Genomic DNA, 17,390 nt, shown 5'->3' on the forward strand with positions numbered 1-17,390 from the left:
AATCGTCTGCAAAATCATCGTTTTCGGGTAACTTCAAGTAGCGAACAGGTAAATCACGTGGTAAATTTTTCGGTTCGTTAGTCTCAAAATTTGATTGAAAATGCTGCTAATTACATTATATTTTAAGTTATGTTTACAAACACAGAATGTAAACATTGATGAATATTTGGATAACCTCAAACTATGTGGCCTAAGTTTGTAGTGATAAAAAATTACTTAGGTTATTTTCAAAGTATGATGAAAATAGTTGTTCATCACACGTAGCGAAAGTGTTTTATTTTTGGTACTTGATCGTATTAAAAAACCCGCGATTGCGTACCAAAAATAGCTACTTTTGCTCCTTGTGATAAAACTAATACAGTTTTTTTTAAAGAATGATTGTCTTTACTGGTTTTAAAATCAAACACTAGTTATTTGTCTTAAATAATATTCATGTGCACCGTTACTAAACTAGCATAACAAAAATTGGGGAATCCTACCATATAGAAACGTTCCTAATCAGCTGGGACCCTTTTTGAATGATCATTAAGGGTTGAAGACGACTTAATTTATAGGCGATAATTAAATATAACCACTTCTATATATACCAGTCTGGGCTTCCTTGCAATAACCACTAAAATAACAGTAGCATGTTTCACTTTCTCATAGTTTTTTATTCCAAACATGATGCGATAATTTATTTTATAAGTTGTGTGCATCACTTCTTAAACGATCGCCAGCCAAGAATCTCACCTGCTCACGTGATAGTCAACAAGCGATGGGGCTAAATATTTGCAAGGTGTGAAAGGATGCCAAGGTTGTGCCTTAGGGGTGGCGGCGTGAGTAGGACGTTTCTTATCTGCTCAGCAAGTAGTCCGACACAGCTATCTAGATCCTCATCAATTAGTTATCATGTTTCGCACCCATCGTTTCCTAGACTATAAGAAGCTCGGGATATTCGCGGTGTGTGTTATCATCGTGGACTATCTCACTGGGAACAGGGCGAGGGAAATGTGAGTACAAAATTAATTTATTTAGTAGGCATTTGTTTCTTTTGCATGATTACAAACAACACTTACAACACATAATCAATGTATGAATTTTGCGTTGATTTTACCTACGTGTCTTCTTTTAAGGATACTTTGGTATTGTACCGGCATAATAATCACCAACCCTTAGGTTAGGTTAGGTTATGTTAACCTAACAGAACATAACATAACGCAACGAAATGTTTTAATCAACTCAAGTTTAAGTATGTCGGTATAATACCAAAGTACCCTTGCAATAACGATATTTATACCTGAAATTATTTTCTAACTAGTATAAAAAAATAGTTCTGACTAGTAAGTAAATCGAAAGGTTAAAGTTGGTCAAAGCTTCAAGTTTTTTCACCAGTTTCCGCTGCAGTGATATTGTTGGTACCTGAGCTTCTTTGCTACTTAAACATGTTTTAGTTTAACGTCAATTTCGATAATTTTAGTATATTATAATTGCTCTTACATCTAAGGAAGATTCATTATAATCAGCAGAATTTTAGGCTCTATTTACATGTGCAACGTTTCCTTAATACAAATTAAGTTGTTACAATCATCTCATTTCAGTAAATAGCTAGATAAAATATTTTTTGTTTTCTAAATCGTAGGCTTGCAACTAGTCACATGATCTAGCAGACATTATGATTCATACGAAATTGTGTTAATTGTTTTAAAAACCACTAAGCAAACATAATACTATTAAAAATATATATACAATATATATACCTAAACTATTATTAACCAAAATCATTGATTTCTTATAAACAAACACTATTAGGGTATTTTAAACTATTGGGTCTGATCTCATTGAAGTGGAATGTTTGATAACCAATCATTAGACGAGTAATATTTAATATTGGACACCTGTTATTAAATGGGATACGTAAATTCAAAACATATTTTCTACCTTTAAAATCAATAATTACTCGTAATAATCAGTACAAACATCGGTAGGCCTTGGCACAATAAATATTATGATTGACGCTTTTGCAAAGAATAATGAATCTATGAAAACTAACTACTTGACATTAATTTGTGTTGTTTGTCATGTAAAGCATTCATAAAAATGGTTATTACACTGTTTCAATACAATGACAATGTTTAATCAGTTCTTTTTCATTAACCCAATGTATGTATTTGATTAAAGTTACTTTAGAATCTCTTTGAAATCGTGTTTTCCCATAGCATATTAACATAGTGATTAATTTTAAATATAAAACTGTATGACTCTAAGACCTGGATGAAATTCACATTAAGCTTTATCGAATCGAACATTTACGGATTATTTTAGGGAAACCTAACAACAAGTATTGATAATAATTATTTGATAACAAGAAGTAATAGTCCTACTCTTTATGAGAACTGCTTTACTATTTGTTGGCTAGTGGGTCAATAAACAGAACCAATATAATCGTTACGCTTATTCTTTTTCGTAATTCAAAAACAAAATATATTTTAGAAATGTACAGTTCTGCATTGACTCAACTAATTAAACAAATGGAGGTCATTGGATTGTTTATTGGTTCTAGGGGAACATTATCAACATTTTTGTGAACTTTTGGGAACCATATGATTTGGACGGATCATTTTTGAATATTATTATACATTAAACATTAAGAGGTACATCGACTCATTTATATGACAAAAAATCTAAATTAATCAGTCTTAATATATATGAGGTTACATTACCTTAATCGCCAAGTGATCCATGTAAGTCCAAAGAATAGGATTACGTGCGTTTCGACGTCAACGTGCCATTGTCAAATCTTACAAAAACTTGTCTAAACCATGGTCTCATCACAGTCTTCCGACACACACGTACAAAACACATTACCGGTACAAAGATACATTTGAAGTAGGCCTACTAACTAATCAGTCGAGTCTCGGTATTCGAGCAGATCTGTAATATGTGACGACCGTTTACCACGAATCAGTTAGTAGGCCTACTTCAAATGTATTTTTGTACCGGTAATGTGTTTTGTACGTGTGTGTCGGAAAGACTATGACGTAACCACATGGTTTAGACAGGTTTTTGTAAGATTTGACAATGACACTTTGACATCGAAACGCGCGTAATCCTATTTTTAGACTTACATGGATCACTTGGTGATTAAGGTTATGTAAACTCATATATATTATATCACAGTGATACAGAAAAACAACATACAACATGAAGTAATCAGTCTTATAGCTGTTATAATCTTTTAATATCCAAGCGTATATTTTTCCGTGTCATTGGTAACGTTATTTTTAAGGCAGACGTGTTTATTTTTATTAATAAATGATTTTCTCTCGCTCAATTTAAGTTCTGTTTGAGAGGTGTTTCGAAATAGATTTTGCCCCAAGGATGGCAGGCTATAAATAGTCCTCGAGTTACGCGATTTCGCCTTGCGTGCAACTTTACGCATCTCCTACCTATAAAGGAGGTCCTTAAATCTCCTTTTTTATGTCCCACATTCACATCCTAGGACGATAGTTCAAGCCCAGAACTGTTGTACACATTATTTTAGGCTAGTCCTAGAGGGTTGCGGCATCATCACATGGATACCATTGTGATTGGTGGGATTTGAACCCGGGACCTCGGGCACCGAAGCCCCGCGCTCTACCACTCTCCCACCTTACCTTTATACAACTGGTTGACATAGGGTAAGGGAAAAAGGCAAACATCAATCAAATAAATGAAACATTGGAATTTTTAGTTGTGAAATAAATACCGGATATATATTTTTTTATGATATAGACTACTAAACACACGCTGGTGCAAAAAAAAGAGTGTTAGTTGGAGAGAAATCAAAAGTTGGAACGCGGGAGCAAGATCAGGGTGTAGAAGGGGAAGGTTGGTCGGGACGAAGATTTGAAGAGGGTTTATTTTGAGATTAATTAACAAATTTATATATTTAAGGATGGCCGCTGAAGTTCTGACGGTTGGCAATATGCTGTACTACGGCATACTGTTGGTGGGTGGAATGTTTTGCTGGTTCCAATGGCGGTACAGAGATCTAATCAGGGTGGCTACCAAGCTTCCAGTCACCTTCCCTACAATACCGCTGCTAGGACATGGCTACCTCTTCTGGGGATTGGATGGTGAGTAGAAAAATTCAAAATATTTGGAGATACAATACAAACTTGTTGGGATGCAATTTTTATGAACGTTGCTTTTTGTAAAACACTTTGGATACACAGTTTTTGTATTTTTTTAAGGTACGCTTGTGCTGTATGGATAAAAACCCCAAGAAAACTTATCAGTTTGTATTTTTATTGGCTTCTGGATGATGAAGTAGAAACTTACTCTTTGAGGACCAGCTATGACCTACTTATTATTAAAACAAGAAGATGGTTAGACGTTGTAAAATTTTTACAGAGATCCCGCTGCCGTTAAAAAAAAACATTTTATTCCTTATTTTTTGTTGATAGTTTATGTGAGATTATGGATGTTATGGTTTTTTTGAAGTAAGTTGCCTTTCGGCTTGGCTAAGTTAAACAGTTACCAAATCCTACAAAAATCTGAATCTTTTATCAGCACAGTGTGTTAGAGGCTGAATCCAACTACACTCTTTTTATCTTGGAACTGGATATAATTTAGCCATGGAAATTTAATGTTTTCTCTAGTCAAAGAATTGTTGACATAAAAAATATATATCACAGATTCATACAATTCAATAAAACAATTTAACTGGTTCTTGAAAAAAACTCTTTTGAAAACTTGCAATCTCTTAAAATACTATAATAAATATTAAAATAACAGAAATTATAAACGCTTAAAATTAATTATTAATTGTTCGTAATTAAAACTGTGGAGAAACTACTAAAAATATCTTGCGTCAATTAATCTAAAAAATACCATTCCATTATTTCAGCACTACTAATACCATCCCACAAACATGGACAGTCTAGGTACTTTTAGCTTTGTTAGTTTATTTTAGTTTCATATAACTTAAATTATGCAAAAACTTTCCCATTATCATTCCTATGTGTTGTGTAATATCAACATGCAAGTATCGTACTCATTATTATTATAGACTAAGAAAGAAATCAATGTTATACCGTAGTTCTAATAGTACGCAATTCGATTCTATTTTTACATTAGATGAACAAATGTATCAAACAATTGTTATAAACAATAGTTTTATGAATTACCGAAAGACTGATTTTTTTTTTTTTATTTTTAGCGGGGTCCGCAAACTTGCTGGAGATGTCCCGGAGAGCTATAGAGAAAAGTATAAGTACAATCTGTTTGTGGGTTGGACCACTGCCTCTCTTGATTGTGCATGAGTACGAGGACATTCGGGTAAGTGTTAAACAATTGTGAAATTAACCTTAGATTTAATTAAAATATTTATAATCTTGTAAATTTTATAATCTTGTAAATTTTATAATCTTGCAAGGATTATAAAAATACTGAAGTTGTTTTAGAAACATAAGGTTTAATTTAACTGTCAGCGTCCCTGATGGATTAGATTGATTAGATAATATTGAATGTATTTTATATTTTTCCAGACTATTATGAACAGTGCAAAAACCATAGACAAATCAGACGAGTACGAATTCTTCAAGGAAGGTCTAGATAGTGACGTTGGACCTTTGGTGTGCAGTATTTTGCTATCTCCAGGTAAAACAAAAACTAATGCAATAATAATTGTAGTTTTATTTTGTCTATAATCACAAACAAGCCACTCTTGTTAGTACACCAAATCTACTAATAATGCAAGAAAGTATTTAGTAAAACTCTTATGTGACGCTAGTTGCATAAAAATATCTGTTTTACCAAACATTTTCTCAATAATTTATGATATATCATGAATGAACATTGATACTGTCCAAACTAACCACATTTACACCAGGTAAAATTAATACTACAGTGGAACCTCGATAACAAGTCGCCCTTGATTAAAAGAGCCATTTTCAAATCCCCATGCATTTATCTTACCCCCTCACATGTTATCAAATCTCAATAGGAAGTCGCCTTGATAACAAGTCTAATTTAGTAATCGGATCGAGAGTCTTGTTATCGAGTTTCTACAGGATTTTTGCGTTTTCATACTATTATAGTAATCGTAGGAGTAAGCCCCTGCAATATTACTTTATACATTGTTTACTTACAGTATGTCACTAGATAAGGGATGATAATGGAAGAACTGTTAGTAAGTGCTAATAGTTGTTTCTTACAGCATGATCTTTTGAAATAGATTTATCTTATATAATCACTAATGTGTTTTAGGCACACAAATACACAATAGTGTGTTACTTTTATCGTATAATTAAGTTTATCTTTTTGTAATAATACAAACTTATCACTTTGTCATTGGAACGACGTATAAGTAAAAGTTATTTACACAAAAATTATTAGAGTTAAAATTAAAAATTATTAAAGTTATTAGTAAAAGGCACTGTCACAACTTCATGAAAGGCGGCTGTTCTACAGGTTAGAGCGTTGGTCTTCTTCCCTGGTGGTCTAGGTTCAAATCCTCCCAATTACCAATGGATTTTCAGCTTTATTATATATATTTTCTTGACCTGATGGAATTTATCTTCAGGTGTAGTTCCAACAATAATTTAAAATGTACGAGTCTCTGAAGAACGGAGAACTTTATTTAGCTTGTTTTTTCCTAATAGCTATACAAGAATTGATATTGATACCCTATCAACTAGCATTGTATTGTTCACTTAGGATGAGTGAGGTGGTATAGTAGTAAAGGGCTGGGTTTTGATCCACGAGAGGCAGGGTTGAAAACCACCTACGACTCTAAAATATGTGCTAAAATGTAAATCATCAAGGTCTAGATTGAAAGAATTCGTTAAGTGGTTAAAGACTAGTTCCTATCGTGCTAAGACGTGAAGGTATGACAATAAATAGTGTTATTTAATCCAACAGATTTTTGACGTGTTCATGTTCATTTTCAGGCCCCGTGTGGAAGGTGACACGCAGACACTTGAACACGATGTTCACGCCGCGTAACTTAGAACAGATGATTCCCGTGTTCAACCAGAACTCCCGTGTGCTGGTAGACCGTCTGAACGCCAAGGTGCAAGGACCCACACAGGTCAATATCGTGGACTTCACGATGGACGCTGCACTTAAGGCGGTTTGTGGTAAGTAACACTATTTAATTTTGGATACTGAAGTAAACACCCTCAAGCATTCATAGCCTATTAACTCCCGCGTTATCTTAGAGTTTATCAAGGAAAAGGTATAAAAGAAAACTATGAATGGTCGTAAACAAATTTAATGCATGAATTATATGTAATATAATTTATCGTTGTTGACATATCTTTCTTCACAGAGCTAATTAAAGGTGTTATATAAATGGCGAGAATGCTAAACTATTGACGCTCTGGCATACTATGCAGATCAATACCTTTTTCTTGTAAATCGGCAAGGCAGCACTCATTGACTGTGTTCCGTTCTTTAGTCATGTCTTTGATTTCCTAAACATATGTTCACAGATTTCCTGTTTGGAATCGACAACAAGATTGACATATACTCTGAAGATTTCCAAGGTTTAAAGAAAATAGTTGACGGGTACAGTACCAATAAGCTATGTTTTCTTAAAATAATAGATAACACATAAAAGTTTCCGAAGCATATTATATTTTTGCTATTTGCTTGTATAGCTTAAAAACCAGATTCCTATGTGCTTTGTTATTGTTTTCATGGGGTTTTCCACTGAAGCTTTTTTTGAAGTCAGAACCGTAATAACCATACACTCTAGTTAAAATGGCGATTTAAAAGTCCGTGTGGTAATTAAATGGTACTTTGGAGGGGGTTAAATAATTATATGTGTAAATAGTGTGAGTTTGCTGCACATGAGAGAGAAATGTTTACGCACGATCCGCAGGCGAGTGTGGAGAGTTTCTTAAGCTGCACCTCAAAGGCACTTTGCACTCGCGTTACACGTTATATTTTTCCTACAGTTACTATAAAGCATATAAATAATTAGTCTTGCAAACACTATACAACATTAGTTTTTACATTAGTTTGTATCATTAGTTTTTAGGTAAGGTTAATTTCAAACGTTGAATGAAATGGGAAACGCTACACTAGCTGATCGCAGTCGTAGTATCTTTAAGTGATCCCAACTTATTTTAAAGCGTACACGTATTACGTTCCAAATAAAAGCACACCAATTTTTGTTGTTTGGTTAGAATACTGGAGTACAAAAAAAAAATGAGTGTGGTAAAAAGAAAAACAGTGTGGTAAAAGTAAGTAAATGCAGCAATTAGCTACTTTGCTTTGTTCTGTGCAAGGAAGTCCACTTTGTCAGGTAACTGTAGTAAAACGTATTTTGTTAAATTTGTGATTGTATGTGACTGATATATCTAGTAAAATATTGTGTTTAAATGTTTTATAGGTTGACAGAAACGTTCGTGAAGCGAACAACTCAGCCGTGGCTTAGATGGTATCCATTGTTTTATTTCCTATACAAGAAAACACTAGAAAAAAACAATCGCCTTTTTAAAACTTTCACCTCTAAACATTTAAAGGTAAAATATTTATAAGTTAATAGCTGTAAGTTGATAACTAAAGTAATTTACAATTAGATGTTCAGGTCATTATCAAGATTACAATACAAGGTTTAACTATTCCATTCTTAATCTAAACGTTTAACAGTTAGTAATCAAATGATGTTTCAGTAACATATTATTTAATTTTAAGTTTCCTTTAATGTGCTACAAAACTCTATATCTTGACTGTGTTCTTAAAAAATGCTGGTAGCTTTAAATATTTTCTTTGTTCAAATAATGTGACTATTATTTAATGGATAAAGTAATGTGTGGCTTAAGAGCAATAAATAATTGTGTGAATAGTTGATGGACTAATACATTCCCAAACATATAAAAGGAAATGTATATATTTTATATGTGTTAACTTACAGGTTTTAAATGTAATTTAAATGTTTTTTTTCAGTACACAAAAGAACAGTATGAGCTGAAAATTAGAAACTCACAATACAATGAAGATCTAGAAAGTGAGCGACAGGAGCCTCTGAATATAATAGAAGTTTACACACCTTTCCAGAAGAAGAACCCACAGTTTCGTGAAGCGGACATGTGGGGAGAAATGCTGACTTTGTATGAAACGGTAATTATATACACTTATCTGTACTAATATAGAGTTTTGTTAGTTTAAGATTACTAGCGTTTTTTGCTGTGCGATATTATGGTGTTACAAATACCAATAATTAGTTTTCAGCTAGCTTATGTACATAATACAAGTTAAGAGATTTCTGTATTAGTACCTTGTAACGTTAACGTAAGAATTGATGGATTGTTTATGTTAAAATAACCATGCTAATAATTTACATAGGTATTGATCAAAGTAATGTTCAAAAATAGCTCTGTGTTTCAATGCACTGATAATGGTCCAATATATTGACTTTTACACAATTCAGCAAAGGATTTGCACACCTATTAAAGTTATGGATTAACGGGATATTGAACGAGGACTTGAACTTTGTAAGACATCAATAAGGGAGACAAATGTTTTCTCATTTTTGGTATTCACTATTCCAAACACTATTTTTAATTTAATTTTTGAATGTATAATGATTTCCCAGGGACTTTGTAAATATAATGTGTTTAATTCGCACATACCACTTAACACTCTTGTTAGTTTGATAGTTTTATATCACTTTAATGAATCAGCGGCAAAAGGATCCTGTCTTCTGGGGTGTTAACAACAACATTTCAACATGAAGGTCAAGAATTTGAAAACAAATTACATATATATGTAGTTACATATATATATCTGTTCAATCAAAGACATTGTAACTGTTACAGGGTAGTGACTCAGTGGCAATCACAGCTTCATATTGCCTAATGGCTCTGGCGCAACATCCTGAATACCAGGTAAGTAACGGACTTTCCAGTTTTGACACAGATTTTTTTCCTAGTTGAAATTCAAAATATAAACCTTTTAAGGTTATTGTTTTTAAAATGTTGGCAAAGCATTCAACTTAAAACCCAAGCATCTTAATCAGGATCAACAGCACCATATTTTCACTTTGGCGAATAAATCTAGAATGCTGTTGCTGATGGCACGAATTAAACTTATTCCCTAATATTCGTATAATACATTTGGGTCTGATGAATGCAATTAGGTTAGTTGAGTCCGGTTAATGAAAAAAACGTAATGTACCTGCGGACTAAAGCAGGTAAACGCACTTGTAGAATACTATCATTCACGTTTTGTAGAATTTGATTACACGCCCTAAGTTACGATTATCCACACTTCAATCCTTCGTATACCGTATTTTCAATTAATAAAAATGTATGGTAAAAGAATATCGTGAGGGAATACTTTTTACTTGAAACATATTTTACTAATTTGAACAAATACGAGAAGTGCTAGATTAGTTCGCCGTAGTCTGTCATTAACCTGTTAAATTATGAAAATTAACTTGTGTTGTTGTTTTTTTTTACAGGAGAAAGCCTACAACGAGATCATGTCTGTGGTTGGTCCGGATGATGACGTCACGACGGATCACGCCAAACAGCTGACCTACCTCACCCAGTGCATCAAGGAGACCCTAAGAAGGTTCACGCTAGTCCCCTACCTTCTTCGCAGGGCTTCGGAGGATCTCAAACTGAGTATGTATAAGAAATATAGATGGATAAGTATTAAGAACACTAAGCACTGAGAGGTATGTAAGCATACTTCTTTCTCTTGGATAAGTAGTAACACTGTTGCCATCGTTGGAGATTCCTTGTCCTCTTTCGTTTTCAGTAACACTGTCATTTTACCTCTCATGTGATGTGTGTAGATTATTTTCTTTTTAACTAAAAAAGCGTATAGTATAACTACCAGTTCAAAGGGTTTGTGGCAATAACAATGTCAAAAAAGCCTTTCAATTGAAAATGTTTGTACTTTTGTCAAATGAAATCTTTTTGCACATAGGATATTGATAAAGTAACAAGGGCATTCTCATTACTTAAAGGAGATTTTTCTTAAGAGACAGGTGATATCATATGTCAAATTTACGTATTTTTTTCATACAATCCATTACATTTATGAAATTTAGTTTAGATAGGCCTAATGTAATTTGTCCAATAATTTCAACTTTTCAACATTTGTTAATACTTTGTAAATTTAATGCTCACGACTTCTTGCTAAAACCATAAATTCAGAAAACCACTAAATGAATCAATAAAATCCACTCGAAGTTTCAGAATCAAAAACTGTATTTTTATAAGGCCTGTATAACAACCTGAGAAATATAAAAGTTTTTTTGAACGGGCCAGAAGGATTAAGATATGAACTGATCAAAAAATTTTAATTTAGTAGCGGTAACATTACAAATATAAACATTTTACGTCAACGTGGGTGGGCCAAAACGTGTCATAATCCAAAAGGTTTTCAAAACACGATCTAGAAATAGTTTTCTTTCATGACCTTTCTGTATAATCTCAGCTCGGTATGTTTGGTAGTTTTTTTTTTGCGTTTGCTTGGAGCAAAGACATTCCCAGAAACAATTTGTATTTTAAAATGTTTTACATTGTCTTTCATCAATCAAACAAGCTTTACCAACATAATCTTTCGTTTCACAGGTGATTGCACAGTACCAGCTGGCCACACTGTCATCATGTCTATATATGGCATCCACATGAACCCTAAGCTTTACCCAGATCCTACACGTTTTGATCCAGAACGGTTCTCGCCTGAAAACTCTGCTTCTAGAGACAAGTTTGCCTTTGTTCCCTTCAGTGGTGGCCCACGTGATTGTATTGGTAAGTATCTTCAATTTACACTTACTGTCAGGAACTTATAAAAGAGATAGGTTGCATGTTCTTGAAAAATACCCAAACCAAGTAGTAGTTGGTCTACTTATGATTTTACCTCTAGTGATTTATTGCCAATCATTGTGTGGACTGTATTTTCACTGAAACGCCAATATCGGATCTATTAGGTTAAATTATAATTAAATGGTATTCACTTTAATATTTTAAAGTTATGGAACAATTTCAACCCTCAGAATCCATTGAATATAAATAAACCACCGGAAGTAATGCTAATTTAAAATTGTTAACAATTCCTCTCACAAAATTGTAGCCCAAGTAGAAAATATTCCTGTTAGTTGTATACTAATACAAAACAAAAAAAATAACAGTTTGAATTTGAATAACACTTGATACTTTTTCCTGTGTTTAGGTAAGGAATACGGCTTGCTGTTTGCGAAGGTGATGCTGTCAAATATCATGAGGAAATACAGAGTAAAACCAGTGGTGGATATTAATAAGCTGCGCAGAAGACTGGCTGTAGTTCTCGTCAGTGGAGAAGGCTACAACATGATTTTGGAACCTAGGAACGCCTAAACTGAAGTTAATGCTGAAATTGAAAGACAGAAGAAAACTCTCGATTTTTTTTGCAAACAGCTATTCGAGTAACTGGTGCGGAAAGTGGTACTTTGCTGCTCCTGAGAGAAATTGCGGAAAGTTACTCGCGTGCTGAAAAGAGACTTTGCAATCGTGTCATACATTATATCTTTCCTACAGTTACTATAAAGCTTATAAATAATGGGTAGGATGTACAGGTTAACCTTTACTATGCAGTTTTACAAGTTACTGCAATCAATTCAAATTTAAATAAATCTGCTCACAAACTGATCAAAACCTAAATGAAATTGTATCACAAATCTGCAAAAAAGGCCCGCATAAAATTTATAAATGTAGAATCAAAAGCTGAATACAAATTTTGGTTTGTATTTTTTTTATGTTAAAACGCAACCACATGTTTATAATCAATTTCATGGTGTTCATTATTTGCACACATTTTACACTTGTTTGTGTTGTTTGGTTGAAATACTCGAGTGCGGGAAAGTAAAATGAGTGCGGGAAAGTAATAAATGCAGTAACCAGCTACTTTTCGTAATATAGTCAGTGCAAGAAAGCCCACGTTGTAAAATAACTGTAAGAAAAAGATTGTAAATTTAATATTGTAAAGTTTATATTTATACTGCTAGTTTGTAAATAAAAGAGCATAGCAAACTTATAGTTGATTTTGGCTTGAACTGTATGTCTCATAATCAACGTATTGTAAATAAAGTTTTAATATTTATTGTATCGATGCAAAATAAAGAGCCGTCATTGTAATAAGATTTACTAGTCATTATTATTTTTTGTAAAAAGAACATCTACCTTTGCATGTTATATCATACCTTGGTGCCATTGGGTAGTCTATAAAGTTTACATTTTTTAATTTAAATTTACTATTCGCGGTACAACTTATTGTGTTTGTGATGTCACCAATGACAAATTGTGAGAGCATAGTAATCATTTAATAAAACACCAGTTAAGTACTACAAGGATGTTTAATTTAATTTAATTGATTCAATATCTTCTTACTCATTACCAACTAACTTAATCTTAGACATGAAATTAAATCTTATCTCATTTAATGCAATCCTAGTTCAATAGATCCATTCCAATTGAATATAATAGTTTTTCTTCTTATTTCATTTAATCTAAATCACTTGAATTTCTCCTATAGACACACTTAATTCAATTTATTATCAGTTATTCTCATATCAAACGTTCTGAGTCCCTTTTAATATTATATTACGTTAGTTTTTTTAAGTATTTAGTTTGAAATCGGAAATTATATATTACCAACAATTCGGTTGAGACCACATCGATTTTGAAACCTAGTAACAAAATAAATTTTTTTTATTTCTTTTTAATAATATTTCGTAATAATATAAAACCATTACTTCTTTACTCTAGCACAACTGTGTTGTAAGTTGGTATGTAATCTACAAAAGATAGTCGGTAGAGAGGCACATCTTTAGCTCAGAATGATAGCAACATTTCTACGATTAACACACAGACCGAGCAATATGTTACCAACCTACCTCATATGTTGTTGAAATGTTTATTGTGCCAGAGTACAGTAATTTAGTGCGGTAAAGGTGGTACCACTACCGTACCTTCTTGGTATTGTATGTACAAACACTTGTATTTTTCTTTGAATATTTGTGTTACCTAATGGTTTTAGAAAGTATACATTTTGTCCCTCGTAGCATTAAAAAATCTAAGGATAATACGAAAATTTTGCAAAATTAGTAACCTTTGACAAAATTTAAGATAAAATAAAGAAAACGAAACTTCTGATAGGAACTTCACAATTGTAGTAATGAATAATTGTTATGAGAACATAACAGATCAGTTTTAACATGTTTAGAGAATGGTTGCAGTAACGAATTTACTCACAATGAACTCAACCGTTATGGTATAATTTTAGAGACTTTAAATAATCAGCCTATATCTTTAGGGGTTAAAATATTTTTTTTTTTTATAATTTGTAAGCCAACTTCTAACATGAATCGCTGAAGGGTTAGGGATGTTTGTACATGCTGTAAACACTATCCAGTTTTAAGCTAACGCGTTAGTGCTATTCATAATGTGTTTTGCGAACTAATTATTGCAGTAAAATTGTGTTAACAAACATACTTTGGGTTTAATCCCATAATGCCACATTGACATGATAATACGTGTAATATAATATATTATGTGTATGGTATCAATAAAACGTCTGACAGAGAATAAGCCTGATGACACTCAAGATTCTTAATAGCTGATTGTAATTATATTTACGCTACACTACATTATTTTGACGAACTTTCCACGCAATGATTTAGTCCAGAAAACAGCTGTTTGCCGCCAGCTTACTCAAATGGGGTTTCATTGCGTACTACTGTACTGTAATAAGTTTTGCCGGACACCAATCAGCTGATTATACTATATTTAGGTGGCAATGAATGGTTATAAACAAAAACATAACCTCTCTTAGAGGTTATGACTAGTAAATTTTAGTCCTTTAGTTGGTATTAATATATAAGGATTTGAACAGATTTATTAATAAGGCGTAAACTCTCGTCCAAAATGTGTTTACCGGACTCGTATGGTAATCAAATCCCGTACTCGACTTCGTCCCACTCGGGAACGACCACTCTCGTCCGGTAAACACTTATTTTCAGGACTAGTAACGTAATATACTATTTTGTGTTTATCTATAAAATCCTCATTAGATAAATTTTTAAAATCATCAATATATGAACACAATTAATATTAGCAGGTGGGGATATCAGCAGGAAAAATATTGAAAGGACTGCAACAGCCATTTTAACGTTCAATTACACTTGTCTCTGGGGGCCGATGCATAAAACTGCTCAACATTGGTAAACTACCGTTTATATGAATCTGTAGTAGATCACTTTAAACACTCTCAGACTATAATGTTCTTAGACCCTAAACTTACGGCTTGAAATAAGCAATATTTAAACTGGCTTATAGCTTTGTCCATTTTTAATTTATTTTCAGAGCTTTCAGAATAATATAAAAATGTTAATATCAAAATTCAATATTGGTTAGTATATGTATATATATATATTTTATCATTGTAAGCTAGTTTGATAAGTCCAGTGAAAACTAACCGACAATTGGCTGTAAAACCTGCTCGAAAAATAGCGCTTGTAAACGTGTTAATTTTAGTAATATCTTTGGAATCAGTGTTGCCAGTTTAAAATACGAAAAAAAACGTAAAATATCAGTTTCAGAGTAAAAAAGAGAACATAATATACTACTAAATAAGGTGGGCCTTTTAAATTATGAATATAAGGAAAGTTTATCCTAATAAAATTTTTATATAATATAGCTTACCTTTTTAACTGTTATGTTTAGTATCTGTCAATGAAAAATTTTTTCGAAAGTAAAAATATCTTAGGTAAAGAAGTTACTCTATACTAAATGAAAAATTGGATACAGTATAACCATAGACTTCTCATCCCATTGTAAATTTTGAAGCACGTTTTTCGTGTCTAGTTCATGTACGTGACACATGCGCGCTAGTGTCGACGAAACTTTGTTTCTATTATTTTAGGGTTAATCTCTTGATTTGTGCTTTACTGTTTGGTTATATAACTAGGGGACAGGTTATTGTTTATGATTAGATCGTATTATTTGGTTAAACGAGGTTTTAAATGGCTGTAATAACGGGAAACAAATTGTAAACAAAACACGACCTGTACATAAACCGTACAGAACTAACAATAAAATTGTCTTCAGCTGTTCCTTAAGGATGATAAATCTACTAATAGTCCAGTAAAATAAGACATTTTGGTATGCAAAAGGTCGGGTAGTTCTGATTTTTGGATTTTTTTTTAGTATTGGGCCCATAACATAAAATCCAAGTTATCCACCTCGAGATACTGCCGCTCGCCGCGGGGCGCGCCACTTGTTATCGGAATATAAAAAATATAGCAATTCCTACTGTTTTTCACTCAATATCGTGAACCGTTGATTTTACCGAAAAATTTAGATTATTACATTAAAGAAGAATAAATTTGTTAAACAGTTTAAGCCCAACAGCGAGTATGTAGCGTAAATAATGGTCAAAATACAGACCATCAAAATAAATAAATTTTCCAAAGTCGTATAAAAATTGTGGGTTCTTCAATATTTCCACAATATAGTTGTTTGAAGCAAACACCGTATTGATTTAGAGAGTATGCCAGTTTATTTGCTATTAATAGAAAATAAATGAAAGTATGAATAAAAATACCCCCACCTCAGCAAACCTGCAGCCTAAGCGAATTTCCATTTGCTTGATTTGATTTTCACAAACCTATTTAAATAACATTAGGTTTAACTGGTACCTAGGTTAGCTGCTACAGGGAGGGTAATATAATATTATATAAAATAATAATAGTATGACAAGAAACAAATAAATTTATCCAATTTTATAAAAATGTGTCTATAAATAAGGAAAAAAACAATAATAAACAATCTTCGCTGTTGGAATAACTTCAGGTTTTTTCATTTACATTTTTTAATTTTCTCCGTAACCAATAACTGTAAAAAACATTTCAATGTACTAAATTATTTGTTTTTAAGCTCTACAAAATTCTTTAATGATAGAATTGTAAAATTGTATGTTTTGAGGGTTAAAAATTAAAAAAAAAATTCTTACTGGCGAAATACCTATAAGACGACCGTTCCTATGGCCTTATCATGCCAATCATACTTCGCAAACTCGTTTTAATAAATAAATGTACGTTTACATTATTCAATGATTTATTTAGGCCATTAAGCAAAAGCAATAGGCTAAGTCACTTACAATGCAAAGTAAATGTTAAATAGTCCATCTCTTGATTCACAAATAAAAGTAATGTTTGTACCAAATTCCACTAAATCGGATGATTTTTGGGAATCATCGTGCTAACGGACGATAATAACTTTTTTGGATACAGTTTAGTAAAATCTTTAGCTTTTTTGGATACAGGGTCTCCAAAAAACTCACCTAGTTTGAAAATTAATTTATTTATTGTACTAGATACAAACTACTGTTCAACGACTGATACCATAGAGAAGGCTATGCTGATACAT

At 32.5% G+C, this 17,390-nt stretch overlaps 1 protein-coding gene across 1 annotated transcript in view; it reads left to right on the top strand.

Moving 5' to 3' along the window:
• Window positions 1–12,323, top strand: part of LOC128985255 (cytochrome P450 4g15-like) — a 68,176-nt gene extending 55,853 nt beyond the window's left edge. Inside the window, exons 2-11 of the mRNA XM_054404646.1 lie at window positions 917–992; window positions 3,916–4,097; window positions 5,183–5,301; window positions 5,511–5,622; window positions 6,915–7,096; window positions 8,920–9,093; window positions 9,792–9,860; window positions 10,436–10,601; window positions 11,559–11,738; window positions 12,160–12,323. Coding sequence (XP_054260621.1) covers window positions 917–992; window positions 3,916–4,097; window positions 5,183–5,301; window positions 5,511–5,622; window positions 6,915–7,096; window positions 8,920–9,093; window positions 9,792–9,860; window positions 10,436–10,601; window positions 11,559–11,738; window positions 12,160–12,323 — 1,424 coding nt within the window. The remainder of the gene's footprint in view (window positions 1–916; window positions 993–3,915; window positions 4,098–5,182; window positions 5,302–5,510; window positions 5,623–6,914; window positions 7,097–8,919; window positions 9,094–9,791; window positions 9,861–10,435; window positions 10,602–11,558; window positions 11,739–12,159) is intronic.
• The last annotated feature ends 5,067 nt before the right edge of the window (window positions 12,324–17,390 follow it).

This window comes from Macrosteles quadrilineatus, unplaced genomic scaffold, assembly GCF_028750875.1.
Source record: "Macrosteles quadrilineatus isolate MER2022 unplaced genomic scaffold, UCM_ALF_1.0 Scaffold_2__2_contigs__length_208266976, whole genome shotgun sequence".
NCBI classification, from domain to species: Eukaryota; Metazoa; Arthropoda; class Insecta; order Hemiptera; family Cicadellidae; genus Macrosteles; species Macrosteles quadrilineatus.